Source organism: Pelmatolapia mariae, linkage group LG8 (genome assembly GCF_036321145.2).
Source record: "Pelmatolapia mariae isolate MD_Pm_ZW linkage group LG8, Pm_UMD_F_2, whole genome shotgun sequence".
Classification (NCBI taxonomy): Eukaryota; Metazoa; Chordata; class Actinopteri; order Cichliformes; family Cichlidae; genus Pelmatolapia; species Pelmatolapia mariae.
In genome coordinates this window covers 19,054,102-19,074,102 of record NC_086234.1, presented here as the reverse complement: position 1 = coordinate 19,074,102, position 20,001 = coordinate 19,054,102, and the positions used below count along the sequence as shown (strand labels likewise).

The window sequence follows — 20,001 nt, the reverse complement described above, 5'->3', positions numbered from 1 at the left end:
GTGTTTTCCAAAGTAAAGATCAATAGGGGGTGAGGGAGGAGGACACTGCACTAATGCACACTGATCAGCATCAGCCGTGAAACCGTAAACCCTCGATCGTTTAATTCAGGGTTGGTTTACAGGTGGAGACCCTCGCTGGTGCCATCCTAGAAGCTGATGGCGATTGTAGACGAGCAGCAGAATAATAACAGGGTTTTCCTTTGCTGGGGAGGAGACTGCCCCCGGAGGATGGTGCTGTCTGAATCAAACCAGCCTTGACCTCTAAAGTTTAGGACCCACAGCAGCTTTTGAATTTTAACTTTGCTTTATTTGTATATTCATATATATATATATTTCCTCTGTCTGCCGTTTTTAACATGTTTCGACCGGGATGTATTCGTTGTCTTGAATGCACCCTTGTCGGACTTCATTGCCCACAATGCACCACTAAAGGACGAAAAGTAAACGTCCAAGGTACAAATCGTTCCTACCAGAAAAAAAGTGCTAATGAGTGAACTATAAATGCAGATACGGGTGGGCCTGGTTGTGTGTTAGTGTTTCGTGTTCAAGTCCGGGTTCAGCACAGAGGCATTGGACTGTTGTGCTGTCAGCGCTACTAACCAGCTCGTCGTCTTCTTCAGGTAACACGACGAAGTGCTGCAAGTACACGGAGCCATACTGTTGGCAAAACAACAACAATAGTAAACTCTATTTTAAGGAGACGAACAGCTTACAGTACTCTGGGGCAGAGGTAGACCACTGTTTTGAGTGAGGCATGTTGTTTTGCAAGTCCTCGGCTTGCCGTTTTTTTTTTCTTTTTTAAATGACAGTATTTTATTAAAAACGTTTATTAGTGACTATAAATGAGAGCCTGCTTCAGTTTTCACTGTTTCGCTTTGGTAATGCAGTTTTCTTCTAGTATGACCTCTCACCTTGCCAGGAATTACGCAAACGTGTGTTTAAATATGCTGCTAACTAGCATTAAAGTCTCTGCACTCTGCAAGAGCGTGCAAAGATTTCAAAATAAGAGCGTAATACTGGATAAAACTCGTTTGAATACATGACAGTCCCAATTTAAAAAAAAAAAAAGAAATCTTATTATTTGTTTTTATTTTGCATTTCTTTTCGCTATTTATCTTACAGACAATCAGCATGGCAGAGTCGAAAAGAAAGGCAGAGCTGCTGCCTGAAGATGTTGACACGGATGACTGTCTGACTTCATACACTTACATCTACAGTCCGGATTTACTGAAGTAAGCATGAAAATATGTGTTTCCATCAGCACGTGTGATTTAGTCTCTTTCCTGACCATTGCATGAGGTGTACTGTATTTTACAGAGACCAGGTTGCTTTTATCACCGGTGGAGGATCTGGAATCGGTCTGCGCATAGCTGAAATCTTCATGAGGTGAGAAGATCTGCCTGCTCATCTCCGTAACAGCCAATCCTGTTGCAGTCAGTAAAATATCACATTGAACTCTAACAACATTTTAATTATTGATCTGTGCATGGTAATGTGCAGACGTCTCGAGCCACCCCTCAATTTGTTATATTTTGCTTAGTTTAATCACAGTTCTCCAGGCTTTCTGAAGGTCTTTGAAAGGTTTTCTTTGGACATTGGCTCCCGTCTCACTCATTTTCAGTCCACTCCTTGCACCAGACCATTTTCTGAAGGATGTTTTTAAGTGTTCAAGCCACTTAACACTAACCAAAGGTGGTGATGTTTGTTTGTTTGTTTGTTTTTTTGCTTTAATGATTCAGACTAAAGCAATGAAAGTTGTTTATACATAACATAAAACTTGGCAAAGAAGCAACTTTAAATTGCATCTTTAAGGATGAAGTGGTAGACAAAAACCCTGTCTACAGCAGATGAACGGTATCTAAAAATCCAGCAAAGAACTGACAAAGGACCAGAGAGATGACCCTTCAGTTCATTCTTCTACTGTTTACTTTAGCCTCAGTGGAAGGTTCAGTGGTCTCAGTGAAAGGGTGACTTTCAAGAAACCATTTATAAGGAAGGGCAACTGGGCGAAAACGCCAAGGTATTCCTGATTACACAAGAACTAGACTGAAAATCAGGTGCATTTTCATAGCAAAATACACAGAAATGAGAGAGGGCCCAAGTAAGGCTCACACCATGATGAAGCTACATTTGCCTAACCTTGTGCTCTTCTACCCTTTGTTACCTTACTTTCCATCCTGCCTGCCTTATATCTACCTTCTTTATTTATGGATTGATGATCTTTTCCGGTTTTGATCGGCGCAATGCAGCATCTGTTCTCTCTGCAGTGTTATACATTTTCTCTGTCTTCCAGGCATGGCTGTGACACAGCGATTGCCAGCAGGAACTTAGACAAGCTCAATGAGGTTCCCTCTTCCTACTCTTTCTGCAATCATAGAAGATCATTATATAACACCAAGACGCCAGTGTTAATGAATATTTATCCCTAGGCTGCTAAAAAGCTGTCAGCTGTGTCAGGGCGGCGCTGTCTTCCACTGTGTATCGACGTGAGGCAGCCCGACAGCATCATGGCTGCTGTGGATGAGATCCTGAAAGAGTTTGGCCGTGTGGACATCCTTGTTAACAGTATGTGATGCCTCGTGCACAAAGACCAGCTTTATATATCTCATGCATCTTATGAGGAAAAAAAAAGGGGGGGGGGGGGGCACCCCGCCACAAACAATTCCTGACCTTTGCAATCTGACCACTGAAGGTCCAAATGATTTTTAAAACCAAAATAAGTGCAAATGTACTCTGTTCAAAGGTCAAGTGTGAAAGGTTTTGGTTTAATCATCAACCTTCCTGATACTTCATCTCTTTATCTTGTATTTTTACCCTGTTGCATCACTGCAGCATGATTAAGTGTTAGATACAGGTCATCTGTGCAAACTGATCTTTATGTCAGCAATTAGGCACTGCAGAGTTCTTTGCCTTGGAGTTGTCATAATTACTGTGCTGGTTTCAATCACAGATGCTGCTGGGAACTTCCTCTGCCCTGCTACCGCACTCTCCTTCAATGCCTTCAAGACCGTTCTGGATATAGACACGTTGGGTACATTCAACACCAGCAAGGTGGTTTATGAGAAGTGGTTCAAGGTATGGTGCTCGTTCTGTTTGTGTGATGCAGCGTTTCTGAGCTCTGCTTAAAGAGCCACAAGTGCAGTTGTTGATAATGCTTTATCTCCCAGAACATTAAATCCTTCTATAAGATTTTCCTGCAATACATGCTAGTCACCAGAAGAGGGCAGTGCACATTAAATTACTTATTGCATTACGATTCACTCAGGATCATGGTGGCAGCATAGTCAACATCTCTGCAACGCTTGGATACAGAGGACAGGCCCTGCAGGTGCACGCTGGCTCTGCCAAAGCAGCAAATGGTGAGGTGTGTGTGTGTGTGTGTGTGCGTGTGCGATATTAAAATGCAAATCTCATATCTCCATGCTGTCTTTCTTGTACCCAGATGCCATGACCAAGCACCTGGCTGTGGAGTGGGGGCCCAGTGGAGTGAGAGTCAATGCTGTGGCTCCAGGTCCTATCTCTGGGACAGAGGGCTACCGCAGGCTGGGTAAACGCTGAGCTTAAATAATGATCCGTCAGTTTAAGGGATCTACATTTGATCTTATAAAGTCTAAAACAACTTCAGGCAAAGCATTGATACTGTTGCCACTGTGCGGGCTTCTGCTGGAAACGAGCATTTATTCCTGATTTTGTCCATTTTCCACTATAGAAAGTTTTTGTACAAAGCCACTCTTTGGGATGAGCTGCCTCTGCAGTGTTAAATCTAGAGCATTGATTCTCATGGGTACTTCAGATTAAAAGCCCTGAAGAATTTCATTTGGCTAGAAACACTCTGTGAATCACGTGCACCAGCATGATCAATTTAATTTTTAGTTAAGGGAGTATGATGTTTATTATGGTGCGATGCTATGTTTGCTGTATCCAGTTAAAGGAATTCTGGGAAGTGTCAGAAATTGCTAATTAGGTAAAGCATATTCAGGCACATTTTTATAACACATTTTATCTTAGAATTCTTTAAAAAAAAATCACTACATGATGATGATGATGATGATATCAATCTTAAAAAATTATTTAAAAGCATGAGCTCTTGAGGTCACCTGAGGGCTGTTGGGTCAACACAAACATAAAAATATTGTAACCATGGTGTAGAAGTGTAGCTTACATCATCTGAGGCTGCTCGTTTCTTCTTAAAACTTTCAGGTGGTCCTAGAGGGGAAGCTGTTGGTGCTTTCCAGTCCATTCCTTTGCAGCGAGCTGGCAACAAGACAGAAATGGCCCACTGCACTCTCTTCCTGGCAAGCCAGGCGTCGTCTTACACGACTGGAGCCATCCTGGTGGCGGATGGCGGGGCCTGGCTGACCACAGCCAACGACGCCGCCATGCTGTTGGGTATAGCTTCCTCTAAATCTGCTAAACTCTGAACGGGGGCTCTCCTTTCCTCCTCCTGACACCTCCCTCCCCAGGTGTGTGGGAGGAGGTGAAGAGAGAGTACAACTAAGAATGTGATTGTGCTGTTTTATGTTGCAGGAATGCAGTGAAACCTGTAATAATTGATGTGTATGTTATTGTCTTTCAGGTTATTGGTCAGCTGAACAGAAAAGAGACAAGTAATTGCTGAAACAAAGAAATATTGCAGCCATCTGTAGTACTGAAATGCTATGTGTACAGTATTTGTAGTTTATGTAATCTACTGGTGCCTTAAGTCAGTATTGAGACTCATGGAGTTGAACACTAATGTACTATATTTGCTGTGCTATAGTAGTTTACAGTCTTAGAAATTAAAATAATACTTTATAAATGACCAACTTTTTTTCTCTCCATTCCACTGCTGTAAGTGTGCATTTAATAAATCATGTTAAATAAAATATTTACCTTCTATCTAAGTGTGCTGTTTGTATTTGTAGTCAAAAATCAGGTAACTGTTTCACCCCGTCAGATTGTGCCTGCAGCATGGAGCAAACTTTTAATTTTAAGTTACAACTGTTTAAGTTTGGGTCTTCATGGCTGATTCAAGGGGAAAAAAAACTATGCTCATACAATGGATTTTTTTTTTTTTTTTTTTGAAAAGTCCTACATGGCTCTAAAGGCTTATCCAACAGGTGCCCATCACAAGAGTGAACACAAGCTCAGTAGGTGGGGAAATAATTTTTGAAGCAGTCTGTTTAGTAAGATTTTTTTATTATTATTATTATTATTAATGTTATTATTATTGCTGGAGCAATTCTGCAAGTAAAACTGACCAATGTGTAGTGACTTAGTCTTCATCAAGGCCTGACAAATGCACCATACCAGCTCTGGGTAGTATTCATTGCTACCGGGGGGGTGGGGAGACGTTATTAGTGTGTGTGCGTGAATGTATATTTCACACACAAATTTAACAACCAGTTTGACAGGTATTCACAGTACCGCTGAGAGTCAGATGGGGGCGCCAAAACATTACTTTACATAGAATAAACAATTCTCCACAGTCGTTTGTAATTTATAAACATAATTATATGGGTTTATATGATATATGAGGAATATTTGTTTTACCCAGACAACCGTGCAGCCTGCTGACTCTCGCTGATCACGGCACTCTGATCTCTGTATAATGTGGAAGCTCTTCTGCTGAACCTTAACTTTGACCTCTGTGTAAATAAACATGAGTGCGGACCAGTGTTTTGAAAATTGGCTGTGGGCTTTCCAAGCAAAGAGAAGACAGAAAAATAAATCCCAGTTGGTGGCTGCTCATGATGCCAGTGATACTGCGGGGTGTTTAGTACGCGTGCGTGAAACGTCAGTGGTGTGTATGCGGCTGGAGGAGGAGGATGGGACACTGCTGATGCTGATGCGAGAGCTTTCGGCGTCTGTAATCAACATCGGTGGCCTGACTGCCAAAACGATGGAGTTTCTTGGCCTCATTTGACACCCTGTTGGTTTCACTGTGGTCATCAGCGGGGGACGCTAGCGTAGGTTGCTTTTGAGGACAACGGAGGGATTTGAGGAGGGAAAGAAAACGGTTTCGTCTCGTCACTCGTCTGGCCTGGCTTCTGAGGGACACAGGTGGACCGCCGCTGGAAAACGGCATCAAAATTAGGCAGTGATATTTTACTGCGAAGAGGACGACACTTCACGTAATTACCTTTTGAACCCCGAAGCTAGCATTTTGGTATTGTTTTATCAAGAGAGGACGAGAGTTAAGCTTGAGGGTTTTTTTGGTGTGTTAGCCAGCTAATAGGCTAATTTCGTTAGCAAGCCTGTTAGCAGCTTCCCCGACCAATGGCACGGGAGAAGTGGGATGCTCGAAGGAGGAGTTAACGGTAGTTGCTGGCTTAAATTCATTTGAAGGAAAGACGGTCGGTGACACATGTGGGAAGCCGCTTTGCAACAACAGATTTGGCGTTAATGTTTTACAGCTTGGTGTTAATTCAGCTTCGAGTAATGTTGCTTACGTCGCTTCCCTACGAGGCGATTGATAAGATTAGATAATCGGCTAATAAGGCTAATGTTGACAAACACTCTTGACCTAACGCGTTAATTCGTAACTCTAGTGTTTCATATCACCTCGCTGTCAGAGATGCTGTAAAGTCGTGTGCTTGTCGGTTCAGTTTCGAGACGTTATTGAGCAACTTTCAGGCCGCAAGTGAAGCATGCTGAAGCTGGAACATCTGACAACTACCAGGAGCGGACCTGCCATGGCAGAAAGGGATATAGTGAGTCCAGACGCATTTCCATCAGCACCATATTTAGTAAGGCCAGGAAATCAGCATGATTTCTAGATTTAGGTAATGCTGTTCTCAAGATGTGGGGGGCAACCACTGAATTTAAAGTCAGAAATAGAGTCTTAGGCGTTTTTTCTAAACCTGCATATCTTCTTAAAACTATTGTAGTTTGTACTTCGTAAAATCACAATATCTGATAGCATCTTTTAAATGATAGAGGTGGAGCGCGCTTGTGGAAGCTCTCCACACTTGACTCACAATTTCACTAGAGATGTGCTGTGCCATATAGAAGCATGGCATTAAAATTGAAGGATTGGATCTTGACAGTAGTGAGATAAAAATAAATAGATACAAATCAGCAGCTTTCATAGGTTTCCAAAGGTGAACAGCCAGCATAAATGGAGCCGACAGTTGTGTCTGGCCCTTTGGGGCACACACAGTGGGAGCCAGAGCAGCCATTTCCTCTTGGATTTGAGACACTGGATTCAGACAATGCAGGTGTGCCCTGTCAAAACAAGAGTGAACAGACGGGTTTGGACTTCAGGAATGGCGACCAGAACAACATATCCCAACAGAGTCAGAAGGAAAAGGATTTTTTGGACAACCACCTGAATGTCTCAAATCTTTCTTTTGGAGATTTGCAGTTTGAGGGAGATCACACCACTATCTCCCAAACCTTTCTCCACAGTACTCACATTAAGGATTTGTCTTGCACAGAAAAAACAGAGGGACTTGATGAAATTAGTGACTGCACATTGTCCTGGCTATTTTCTCCCAACTTCGCTGATGTGATTGGAAAAAACTCTGCTCAAAAGGAGCTGACTCTTAAACGGGATTCCCCTCTGGAGGACTTAGAAGTCCTCAGTAGTCAGGTTGCGCTAATAACCCTCAGCGTGCCATCATCTCCAGTGAAGACCGATACAGGGGATCCATTTTTGCTAGTAGATCTCTCCAATGAACATCCTGCTCCCAACTCAGAGTCTTCAGGCGAGTTAAACCCACAGGGTGTCAGTGAGGAGCTGGTAAAGGTGCCATGTAAGGAGCAGGCCGACCTCCCTCCCTTACAGAGCAGGGAGACTTTGTCACCTGAAATTGGAGACAAAGGTTTATTCCCTGATCAAGTGACCGATCTGCCTGTAACCAGTAGCGCTACCCTACAAGGTTTACCTGAGAACTGCCTCCTTCATAACACACACAGCACACCGCTGGAGTGTTTTGAAGGATCTGTGCCTTTGTTGGATTTAGACGTTCCAGATTTTGACAGCAGCCTAAGCCTGTGGCCTGCCAGTGCTGCCTCTGTTATCTATACAGGAACTCCATTAGATGTATCACCAGAGGAGTCAGAAGTGGTACATGAAGAAGCCGCTGTTATTAGAAATCTTACTTTGGAGCAACAAGGTGAGAATGACCTGCTTGCTCTGGGTTTATTAAACGAACCTTCATCACTGACACTGCCTCTGGCTGAAGATGCCTTCATCCAGGGTGATCTCAGCAGTCAGAGTTCCTCTGTGGAAAACACGCCTAAGGATTTGATGGAAGACAAAATCTGTTCTGAAGTCAAAAATCAGGGGAATGAGGCAATGGCTTTGGATCTGTGCTTGACTGTTGAAGAGGTCCACGATGACGAATCTTGGGACTTGAAACCCCAGGAGGGTGTGCGGAATGAAAACAGTCCAGCAGCTGAGGAGAGGCTGGCCGACACTACACAGCTCCAGGGTTCAGGCTGTGACGAAGTGGCCTCTTTTGATTTTTCAGTTCAGGATTTAAATACAACTTCTTCTGAGCCTGAATGGACTAGTGAGCAGGCCGTGGAGACGATCTCCCTCTCCAACATGGTGGTAGATGACTCACTGCCGATGGTCTCAGCTGTCAGCGCAGGGGAGGAAGACGTCTCCCCTCTGAAAGCTGTGTTCGATGCTTTAGACCAAGATGGTGATGGCTTCGTCCGCATTGAGGAGTTCATGGAGTTCGCCGCCGCCTATGGGGCCGATCAGGTGAGAAGCTTGTTTTGTTTTTGTTTTTTTTAGTCTTGCCATTTTTGAGCAGGCAGCTTCTTTGTACCGTATGTTGGGTAAGATTCAGTGTAACACAATAAACGGCTCCATATGTGTAAAATCTTTAGTATTGATTTTTAGCAGGAACTTGGAGTGCTTCCTGTAAAACACTGGTAATTAAATCAATTAAAATCCATCTACTGAAGACTGTCTCATGTCTGTGTTTTAGAATGTGTATGATCCAGATTCATTTCAGATTTATTATTAGGAGTAAAGCAAATCAAATGTAAAATTTGGTCATTTCTCTGATAGGTTTTTGTGTGAATGCTTAAAACCTTCATACAGAGATGAAAGCTGGCTCAGGTGATGTTACAGTGTCACGTAATGGAGTGGTAACTTAACCCCTGCTGAGGTGCTGGTATGTTTCTCTGCAGTTTCCAACACTTAGTGTAATAGACAATACTGAAAGTGCAACTTATTATGAAAACCATGCCTGGATTAGTCTGTCATCTGTCTTCAGTGAGTGTTGAAAGGCCAGGATTTGTTTTTCTCTCTCTGCTCAGATAAATCTGTTAAACATGCTGTCTGTAATGAGTTATGTCAGGCTTGAAACTCCATATGTCAAATGACAGAATGCTCACTTCTTCATTTGTACACTCTGTGGTTAGGGGATTACCCCTTGTGGTATAGCTGCTGTGTGTCTCTGTACCCATTAGCCTCACTGGTTTGATGTTATCTTCCCCTTTACATCAGGTATTCAGTTTTATTTCCACAAAAATAGGCCTCTCTGTCAAGAGTACCTAAGTGAGTATATATTAATATTAGAATTTTAACATGATCTTCTTTAGCAGTTAACTATTTTGCCCTGTATCAGACAGCTGATGCCACATCTTGGATGCTTCTCTATGTCCTGGCAGAAAGAAAAACAACCAACTCCCTCCCACAGCCTGTGTTGACCAGATTTGGGCAATAAGTTAATTTCCGCTACTTTAACCAGCTTGTTTTTAACACTGTGAACCTTTGGTTGAGGATTGGTACTCTATACACACACACACACACACACACACACACACACACACACACACACACACACACACACACACACACACACAAAATGTGATGCTTGCTCACTAATGCTTTTTAATCCCTTCTTTCTCAGTTCAAAGCACCTCTATTGCTGCTGCACTGTCCTGTGTCTAGCCATAGGTATCTGCAGCTCTCCAGGCAGGGACTTGTGAAGGATTAAGAATTAAATGTATTTTCCTGAGTCAGAGGGACTTCGTGCTTTGAGTGCAGTTCACCAGCTGCCGATGACCTTGTTTCGAGTGACACAGGAGCACAATGTCTCATGTTTGGTGTGATTTAAATAAGTTGCACCTCCTGATTGAGAGAGTGCTAAAGTTGACACATCTATGACACTGAGAGTAAATTTTTTTTCCCCAGAGGTGTGGTCTGTTTTACTGTTATTCCCTGCCAAAAGGTGCTAACCAGATTGTGCAGATGGATTACTTTTTTGTTTGTTTTTGTTTTTGTTTTTTTTTTTCATTGTGTTAGCTATCCAATATCTGGTTTGCAAGAGCTCCATGAGCTAAATGTGCCCTCAGAGGAGGCTCCTCTCAGATTTCTGTCCTTTCCTGAGCCCAAGGAGACAAAAGTTTAGGCGTGCTTGTTATTTCTGACCTTATTTTTTTCATTTAGAGTTGTTGAGCAGTCAGCAGACAGACTTATCTATAGAATTTGTGGAATGTTTTAAGCATGTTACCTTTAGGTGAGTTTATCATTCATTAGCTCACACAAGGATCTGTAGAAAAGTCAGCTCTGCTTCAACAAGGCAAACATATTCACTTTATAATTGTTTCTTTGCTGAGTGTTAAAAGTGTTTTTCTCCTCTCATATCAGTGCGAACCACATATAAATGTGCTTTTAATATTTGACTAAGCCTTTCCCTGATATGCCCTTGTATTTCAGCTATCTGGAGATAAAAGCAGTTTGAATAAGCTCTATGCCTGACCGAGTCCAAATGGGGAAATTATGACCTGGGCCCTTGGTGGTAACACAAGTGTGGTAATATGTTGGTTCAAAAACCACAAGGCAAAAAGTAATACAGATCCATTAAAAAAAATGCCCATTGAGAATTTATGATAAGCTCATCATGTCATGTTTGTTATGTCATAGTTTAGCTGGCAGCTAGGACTGTAACTTGGGTTCCTCTTTGCAAATACCCCCGACACCTGATAAACACCAGGAAGGTATTCATAAGACATTTGCATGAATGTTCAGATGGCGTTCGTATGCTAAGCATGCAAATGTTTCCTCTAGAATTATTCCAGGATGTGATACCGACCATAATCGCACACAAATGTAGTGTATTGCGAATAACATGAAAATATGGAGGGGAAACAGTGAGCACCAAATTGTCTCTCTGCAGTAGTGAATCCACTCTATGAAACCTTTTTGACTATTTAAAAAAATTAAAAATAAATGTCCTGTCTGGCAGGTCTTAGTATGGAGCTATTGAAAAGACTTTTCTAACTCCCACTCACTCTCTGGTTTTGACCCTGATTCTGCACAAAAGCCACACTGAACTTCATTGAGTTTGGGACTCTCTTCTGAGTCGACATCACCAAACCTACTTTGGTCAGCCTCCCTCCCATCACCCACTGCTGTTATGCACCACCCCTCTAATCCTCAGTGGAATGCCCCAAGCCCTGAAACATCCCCTCTCTTTAGTTCCCTTTTGTTTTCATCTGTGTTTTATTTACAAAGACTACTTATTTATTTTCATCCGAACCTGCCAAACTTATGATTATGGCTATCAAAGTTTCGTTTGGCAACTGGCTATTGCGAAATCCCCTTTAGGAAACACTCTCACCAAAGGGTATTCTTCTCAGCGGGGTTATGCACAAAAGTGGTCTGTGTGGAGGCGGTCAGGCGTGCCCCGGCACTGATTAGACACAAATGGAGGAAAGAGAAAAACCACAGTGCTTTGCTCCGCTGAGCAGTGGAACCGTCGAGCTGCATCTGACTTTTTATCTCAGTCTTTCCTCTGGGTCTCAGGGCTGTACATCTGTCTAAAAAAAGACACTGTAAAAGCTAAAAATGTAAGTTACCTTTTAGAAACTGAAGAAAGGATTAACACAGACACAAATAAATATGAAAAGTGCTTAAATCTAATTAATACAAAATCTTTCTGGAAAATAAGTGTTTAAAGAAATTACTTTTCAGAGAGATTTTGTATTAAATAGATTTATCAAGTTGTATGAAATGCTTGTTCCATGTAAGTAAACTATGTTATTGTATCAGGCTTAAAATAGTAAAACGGGTCATAAAGAGAACACAGCAACAGTCAAAACAAGGACAATGATAAAAGTTATGTGAGTCTTAGAAGAGGATAATCTGATATCTTTGCCCGGTTAATAGGTTGATGCAAAAATGAAATCACATTCACCTTTCAGTTTTTAGGTTAGACCTAGGAATAGCCAGCAGGCTCCACTAACAAGACCTGAGGGGCCTGGCACTGCTGTACAGACTTAACAGCTGAAATGTAGGCCATGGACAGTTTCCACAGGATAGTAGCTTAAAACTGATCTGGGAGCTTTGGCACTGGAGGTTTTTACAGTAGCGTATCCTACTCGGCTCAGTGGTGAATTATTATTATTATTTTTTTCTAATGCCACAGAAACGATACCCAAAAGCTGTTCTTTGCTTTTTATATCAGACGTGCAAAAAAACGTCACTGAAACCACTGATGCTCGTTAACTCCCCGCTCACACCTCAGTTTTCTCGCCTTGCCCAGAAAGAGGTGTTTGTGAAGAGCTGCGTGGAATAAAACTGTTTCCTCTGAGCTGTGATGTTCTGTGATGTTGGGATGTGGAAAAAGCTTCAGTAAAACACCTTACGCTAACCTAAAGCACACTTTTTTTTTTTCTTTTTCTTTTTTCCATGGACTTGCATACATGAAATCACTTGCTGTTTTGTGGTTGTGTTTTGAAGCCCCAGTTTTTACACTACAGCTGTCACCGTCTTGGTTTTGTTTAGTTAGAAGTGTTCGAGAGTGTGTAGAGTGTCAATTTATCATGTAATTCAGATAACTTTTAATTTAGGCCCGATAGCATGCAAATAAAATGCTAGAATTTCTACCATCAAAGGAGTATTTTTGCATGGTCTGTTAGAACAACCAGCAGGCAGGCATTACAACCTACAGCCTTTCTGTCAGTTAAAGCAGTCACTCCTGTAAAATGTGTAAATGGATACAATGTAAATGGATGAAGTTATAAAACAAGTTCACCCTTATGAAAGGAGTAATAACCTATGGAACCTAAAAGCAGCAGGATGGTTATTTATGCTGTAGAGATGGGAAAGTTAATCTCATGCATTGTAGGTACTTTGTCCATGTTGTGTTTTTGTTTTTGTTTTTTAAATGCACAAAGCCACTGTGATGCCTGAGGTTTTGGATTCTACATTTTGAAGCGTCAATGTTAGCATTTTAGCTGTTGTAGCACATAGACGTTACTATATATGGATGAAAGGTTGCTAAGCTATCAGCTAACTCTAGCAGTCTTGGTTAGCAAGCTGTATTCATTAACTGTGCAGGGTGCAGTGAAGACAGTCTGTGTGGATTGACTTTTGGTCACTTAAGGAACGGCAGTTTTTCGCACTTATGCTTCGGCCCTTGGGGTTCTACTATTGATCAGCATTTCTGACAAAAAATACTTTGCTGTATTCAGTGAGGATTGGCCCTGCTTTCATGTGACTGTGCATAGTTGTAGCACACATGTGTTATGCTAGCTATACCCAGTAGTTTTTGCTGGATGTAGTTTTTGTTTATTTTAGAAGCGAGCTGTAGTACCCTTTGCCTTTGCATGTTTGTCTTGTTTGAACAGGAGCGTTTAATCACCTTTAATCATGCATGATTTGCCTGGGAAGTTGGTAATCTATCCTTCTGTTTTTTGTTGTTATTGTCCAATAACTTTTTAGTGCATGAGTACCAAAGAGGCACGTACAAAAAGAAACTTTTTTTTTTTTTTTTAAATAATGTAAGGGGAAAAAACCTAACGATTCCTAGTTGCTAGGGTTCAATACTAGAAAACTATGTCTTCATCTGTGCTCTTTTTAAACCTAGAAAATGGTGAGCGTATCAAATCTGCTGTAAGAAAAAGGTTTCACCATAGCAGACATGCTTGCTGGATGAGCTGGATGCTTGCTTAATGTTGCATGTTGAACTCAACATTGCTGCATGAACTCTTATTTAGCGATACCACTCACTCCCCTTCTCTCACCCAGTACAGCTGGATTTAATTCATCAAACCCAGATCATAAGCCACAGGCTTGACAGAGTCAGTTTATGAGTAGTTTCAACCTTCTCAGCCTCTTGAGTAGGAGCTCAGTATTGCTAAGAAGATCAAGTTATTTTTATGTGTAACTGATATAAAAAGTGTTCCAGAGACGCCACGCACAGAACAGCAATCCCTTTAACATGTTCACACTCTGTGCTGACGTTCTCAAAGAAGTGATCCCAAACCACAGAAACCTCACGTCGCTGGTGCTCCCACCCAGCTGCTCTAATTCTGTTACATGCTTGAAAGTATGCTGTAATCATGTGTTAGTCTTTTTTCTTTTTCTTTTTTTCTCCATCTGTGACATTTTATGCTCAGAGGGTGAGATAATTTTGCTGATAGCTAGTTCCCAAGTTAAATCTCTGGAAGCCAGATAACCTATCCAAACAAGCCCTCTTGGTAAATTAAAAAGATTATTAAAAAAAAAAAAAGCTATAAAGCTATATCCTTATGAACTTGTCCAGAATTCAATAAAGTGAAACTCTTTACATCTGCAAAAGTTGATTTTTCTTCTCAAGCTCTAAAGTGTTTTATTGGTGACTTTCTGCTCCTGTAATCAAAAATGGAGCTTGTGTAATTGTGCAGTTAAACTGTCATATGAGTTGAATGATCCTGAGTATGACTTCTTAACAGTTTTATGAAGCCCAAAGCAAAAATACTGCCCTGTTATTTTGAATGCAGTGTGCTTTTCCCACTGAAGTCAGTATGCAAACATTGCAGCTAAGTAGTTTGCCGTTCTTTGTGGAAAACTTCCCTTTATGTCAGTCATTACATCTCCCTGAAGCATCCATGCTGAACAAATGGTAGGTTTATGAAAGAGAGCTTTTATGATGTCAGTGTAGTGAAATCTTTCTTGTTTGTGTCCCTCTTTAGGTGAAGGATCTGACAAAGTTTTTGGATCCAAGTGGGCTCGGTGTCATCAGCTTTGAAGATTTCCACCGTGGAATCTCTGCCATTAGCAATGGAGGTGAGTCATCGCGCATCTCCTTTTATTGTTTTCCTTGTAAACTTGTTCCTTAGTACCCTCTTTTTGTGGACCCACTTGGTCTGTTTGTTTCAGACACTTGTGGTACAAAAATCTCTTGAGCTACCCCTTGCCCCCATTTCTTTACATTTTGTTTCCAAAGAGCCAGACTTGTCCATTTCAGTCCAGTCTGACCTTTTATTTTGTGTGTATGTGTGAAGCCACTTAACAATAATCTATGAATTATTCAAGCATTAAAAAAACCTGCTTCATACCTGGGCACACATCCTTAGAGATGGCATGTTGCATCCTGATCAGACACAACTCCTAATCTTCTCTTTGTGGGTTTGTTATAACATCAAAATCAAATCTTATCCAAATATTGAATTAACGTTCACATTTGCTCAAAAGTGGACATCAATTCAAAGTGAAATTGCTTCAGAGAGTGCTGGGTGTGTGGTGATGTCATTGCAGCAGTGAAACTGATGCCTCAATCTGCCCGGCCTATTGATTTGAAGAACTCATTCCCAAGGCTTTCTAGGTTGCACATATCCAGTTTCTCAAACCATTAATAAGTCATGCACTGGAAAGTGTTAGATGCACAGACACATGGGCTGACTGGTGAGGTTTCAGAGCAGGAGTGGCAGAGAGAGATGAGTTTTGGGCAGAGCGTCCTGTTCATCTTAATTATTTACCGTCTTCTCTCTCTGCCCTGTCCTCTCAGTTTTCCCCCACTAGTCACTATATTTTTCTCCCACTAGTCACTACTGTTGATGCAGAGTACAGTGATGAAAACACAAAGAAAGGACAGATACTGCCTATATTTGCATCCAAGGATAAATATCTCAAAGTAAACTCTGCTTTTGTGTACATTTTCTTTCTAGATGCTCTTATTTCACTGCTCAAGCAGTCTCAAGTAACTGATTTAATAGGCAGTTTTTGTGCTCCTGTCATTTGAGCAGAGTCGTTCTGGTTTGTTTTGGTGTTTTGTTTGATTAGTGCACATACCGTATTCAAGGAACAAGGATGATATTGTTGAAACTGACCACTACTATTGTCCTGTGTTTCCCTTACTGCCTCTCCATTACTTTAGGTGCGTCTAGCTCTGTGGTTAATGAATCAGTTTTTTCCTCCAAGGAGAAAGTTTCTCATTGGTGTGTGAAGATCTAACTTCCCAAGTTGCTCACACACTGCTAACAAAATCACAGTGTGCTTGTCACTTTTCAGCTAAACTATTCCTATTTAGAGCCACTGCATCCATGTCGTATTCATTACCCCAGCAGTGACCTCCTCTTGTTGTAAACAGAGGCCAAAATCTGCTCCCTCGGGTCCCAGCCTGGAGTATACGTTCATCATAAGCTTCACTCAACTTTCTTCTTTTGTTTCCACCTCATTTTTGGATCACTCCTCACTGAAAATTGTACCTTTTTAATAAAGGGAAGCCTGCAGGCTATGGAAATGCCTTGTATCCCATAGTGGCTGTGGCATGTCTGGAACAACAAAACATTGCCTAGAAATATTTGTGCTCTGAAATTTTTACATGATGCCAAGAGACTACAGGTGGGCAGCCAGCTTCTCAGGCCCATTCTTTGTGCACTCCTTTCGCTTCAATAGCCCACAATCTCCAAGTCTCCAAGAGCAAAGGGTTGCATAAAAACCCTTGGGTTTACTGCCAGGACACTGTTTGTGTTCTGTTCTCCCAGCAGGGCGCTATTCACTCCTCTGTTTACTAGATACGGGAGCCGCAATGGCTGATGGGACTGTCGTTGGTCCGTCTCAGGTTGCACTGTTGGTGCTTTCAGTGGAGGCTTTTATTGACAAATATAAAGTGGATATGGTTGCTTCTTGCCCTTTTTACAGTTTTATTGTACCAGTTGCTTGACATTCTGTAGCCCCTCAAATGTCTGTAAAAGTTACATAATGTTTGCTGTCACATCACTCTTAGATTGCTGACTGTAAATATACAAGTAGGGCAGCTCAGGTGTAGACTCTGAAATGTGCTGATTAAAATGCTTAAGTCAACACAACTGTTTTTCTCCCCCCTCTAAAAGTCAACATTTAAAATTAATCTTTGTTAACGGTGACACCTTTACTCATTTGCAAATTGAGGCTAATAATTTAATTAAATGGAGGTTTGTTCTTTTTACCACTGTAGGGAAAAACAGGTTTCATGGTTTAAAAAAAAAAAAAAGAAAAGAAAGAAAATGTTAATCTAAACTGAAGACTGACATTTTAATAGAACCAAAGTAAGGCATGAATAGATTAAATAAATGCAGTTTTGTTATCGTGCTGTGCATGTAAGTGGAAACAAAACAAATGCTGACAGGCTCTTCAATTTTAACCCCAAATTGTGCACAACATATGTTACATAAACACCTGAATCCCTTGGTGATAATTTACCTGCACACTTGCAGGTATTTAGTATAATGTCTTTTTTTTTCTTTTTTTTTTCTTTGATTATATTTTCCTTCAGTTGTTTCATACACCTGCAGAGACATGATCCTGCATCCTGGCTCTTTGCTTGCTCATGGACATTGTACTGTGCAGACCAGTCTCGTGTTTGTTGAGCCTTCTTTTCTGTTTGGCTTTGTTTGTTCTGTACACATTAAACCTGTCTTCCTCCTGTCGCATCTGCAGGCCCGGAGCCACAGCTATACAGTGTAAACTACAGTCCAGGGGATGGAGCTGTCGGCTGTCAAGAGGAGTACGATGAGGTGAGGAGCCATACAGGGAGGCTTAGTCGCTCTCAACATGTGCATGCGGTCCAGCTGTTGTGCTGTCAGTTCCTGGTGGTGCATGCAGCAGCACAGTGTGAAGCTTGCAGGCTGAACTCCCTGTGCACTCTCACTCTTCCCACTGTAATTCACCGAGTGGCTTGCAGAGCTATCATTACCGCTCTATGAATGCTCCACGGGTTGAACACCCTGGTTTGGCTGACACTAAATAGCATCTGGCAGGCGAGGCTTTTGAGTATTCTTTGACAAATATTGAATTAGCTGGAATGTGAGTTTGTTTTCATGTCTCTGGAGACTTTTTTTTTTTTACTGTTGTGGGCAGCATATCTAGAATTCCTGTCTTCTCTGGTGTATGAAACTTGTATATTTAACGATCATTTTTGCTGGCCTCTGCAGAATTGAAAGGTTTCTGCTATTATGTGTGCCTCAAGCTGAGCTGGAGGACGACTGTTGTTTTAGTGGCTTCACAATGCACGGTATCGGCGCCCTCTCTTGATGTTGTGTAGAAGTGCAGTCACGTACGTGAGAGACTGATTGCTTAAATATTTATTCATTCTTCACAAATACTAGGATATAAAAAATAATAAAAACAGAATTGATCTTTGTGTACTTTTTGTTTTGGCTAATAAATCTAATTTGAGCACAATAACTATTATAGAGCTTCACTTGATTGACAGCTGAGGCTTAAAATTACAGTCATGGCCTTGTTGCAAACTAAATTTAAATGCATTACAGGAATCCACTAGGTTGACAAGTTACTCTGCACAGTAAGGGCTTTACATGTGAAACCTCTCAAAAGCTTGGTTTTCACCTGAGTTGCTTAAGGTTTATTTTCAGATGAGGTCTTGCTTTTCGTAGATGTGAGACTTCTCTATAGATGACAAGAAATGCCAGCCAGTCAAAGGGAAGGAAGTGAGAGGGCTCTACATGTTTGCAAAGAGAGGGGGGGAAAAAGATAAGAGATACTGCTGGTGGGAGCAGTGTTTTATTGTCTGGCCATCTGTGAGTCTAGATGGATTCACACTTGTTGGAAAGCTTTTAGTTGTAGTTAAGAAAGCAACTTGTTTAAGGAAATGAGTGCACATAAACTGGGTAGATAACGTACTTGCATGTGAATTATACTTCTGCATCAGGTCTACATTGTGACTTAAGCCATAACCAGAACCACATTTTAATCCCACACCACAACCTTCTCTAAACCTGATGGGCACATCCTGAGAAATGCAACTACACGTCAGGTCGACGTATACCAGAACAACTCGAGTAAAAGGTTGCAGTGTAAGGATAAGAGGAGTTTCTGGTTGCTACATTAGTTATGACATAGATTTCCAACAGAAGTCTTATCAAGCTTCAAAGTACTTTTTTTTTAACAGACACAAAGCCTGTTATGAATTGTATTATTTCTTAGTGTTTTTGTCTTGTTTATGCGTTCAGCTTCCATATCTGTTGATTCCTTGGATGTTTATGGGTGATTTCTTTTTATTATTTTCCAAAAATAGCCATTTGAATTACTTACTACCTAATTACTTACTGCTAATTAATTACTACCAATAGATGCAGCTATTTGAAAATAACTGTAAATTATCATCACCGAGGTGAATATACCCTGGCTGTAGCAGTCCACGCAGTGTTAACTGTTTTGTTTTATTCTCTGTAGACTTTGGTTCCTTGTTTTTATCCTTGATGCAATTATCTATAATATTTTTTTCTACTTAAAATATCCCAGCCGCTTTGGCTGCAAGTTATTGGAACCCATAAGCAGAGTCCGGGGGTTTATTCTGTGAATGTTTGAAGGCGACGCCACACCTGTGTCCATGGCTTTGTTTTTTCCTCAAGTTTCTGGCAGGAAAAAGTTCCCCTTGCTCTCGCTCTCTGTCAATGGCCGTGCTGTTCTGTCCCTGTTTGCTTTCAAAACAGGCAAGGTGAGGCTGTTCAGCTCGAGCCTGGCATGAGAGAGAAATGCAACACCCAGTCCACCACATTTTTCCTTTATTAAATAACTTCTGCCCTTGCTGATGTTCACATTTCCACCTCAGCTTTAATTGCTTTACAGTGACAATGACAGGTGTTGTTGAGCTGAAACTTTGTTAAACACTGCAAACACTGCCCCCTCAGTGTTTGCACACAGACTGTTTAATGTAGGTGGTTGTAATGTGGAGACCTCGTTCGCTGTACAGTCTTAGACATGCAGAACGTGGCGTGATCATTTAAACTTTAACACTGTGGCAATAAGTGAAGTTCTGAGGGGCGAGCCGGGAATGATTAAATTGT

The 20,001-nt window shown here is 41.4% G+C and overlaps 2 protein-coding genes across 4 annotated transcripts in view; both read left to right on the top strand.

Annotated features, from left to right (window-relative positions):
• Nucleotides 1-419: 419 nt before the first annotated feature.
• On the top strand, nucleotides 420-4,856 carry decr2 (2,4-dienoyl CoA reductase 2, peroxisomal). Of its 2 annotated transcripts, none has more exons than XM_063482065.1 (10): nucleotides 420-620; nucleotides 1,123-1,232; nucleotides 1,318-1,386; nucleotides 2,294-2,345; nucleotides 2,430-2,565; nucleotides 2,951-3,075; nucleotides 3,266-3,359; nucleotides 3,443-3,547; nucleotides 4,201-4,463; nucleotides 4,577-4,856. In XM_063482065.1, exons 2-9 carry the CDS (start codon nucleotides 1,132-1,134, stop codon nucleotides 4,419-4,421), a joined length of 903 nt encoding a protein of 300 aa, XP_063338135.1. In that variant the 5' UTR covers nucleotides 420-620; nucleotides 1,123-1,131; the 3' UTR covers nucleotides 4,422-4,463; nucleotides 4,577-4,856. The 2 variants fall into 2 exon arrangements, with proteins under 2 accessions (XP_063338135.1, XP_063338134.1); XM_063482064.1 differs by having other exon boundaries at nucleotides 4,201-4,389; nucleotides 4,577-4,855.
• Nucleotides 4,857-5,808: 952 nt separating this feature from the next.
• rab11fip3 (RAB11 family interacting protein 3 (class II)) overlaps nucleotides 5,809-20,001 on the top strand; it is a 28,507-nt gene continuing 14,314 nt past the window's right edge. For both annotated transcript variants that reach the window (XM_063481389.1, XM_063481388.1), the window contains exons 1-3: nucleotides 5,809-8,695; nucleotides 14,905-14,998; nucleotides 17,633-17,709. In XM_063481389.1, coding sequence (XP_063337459.1) covers nucleotides 7,100-8,695; nucleotides 14,905-14,998; nucleotides 17,633-17,709 — 1,767 coding nt within the window. In that variant the 5' untranslated portion in view covers nucleotides 5,809-7,099. The remainder of the gene's footprint in view (nucleotides 8,696-14,904; nucleotides 14,999-17,632; nucleotides 17,710-20,001) is intronic.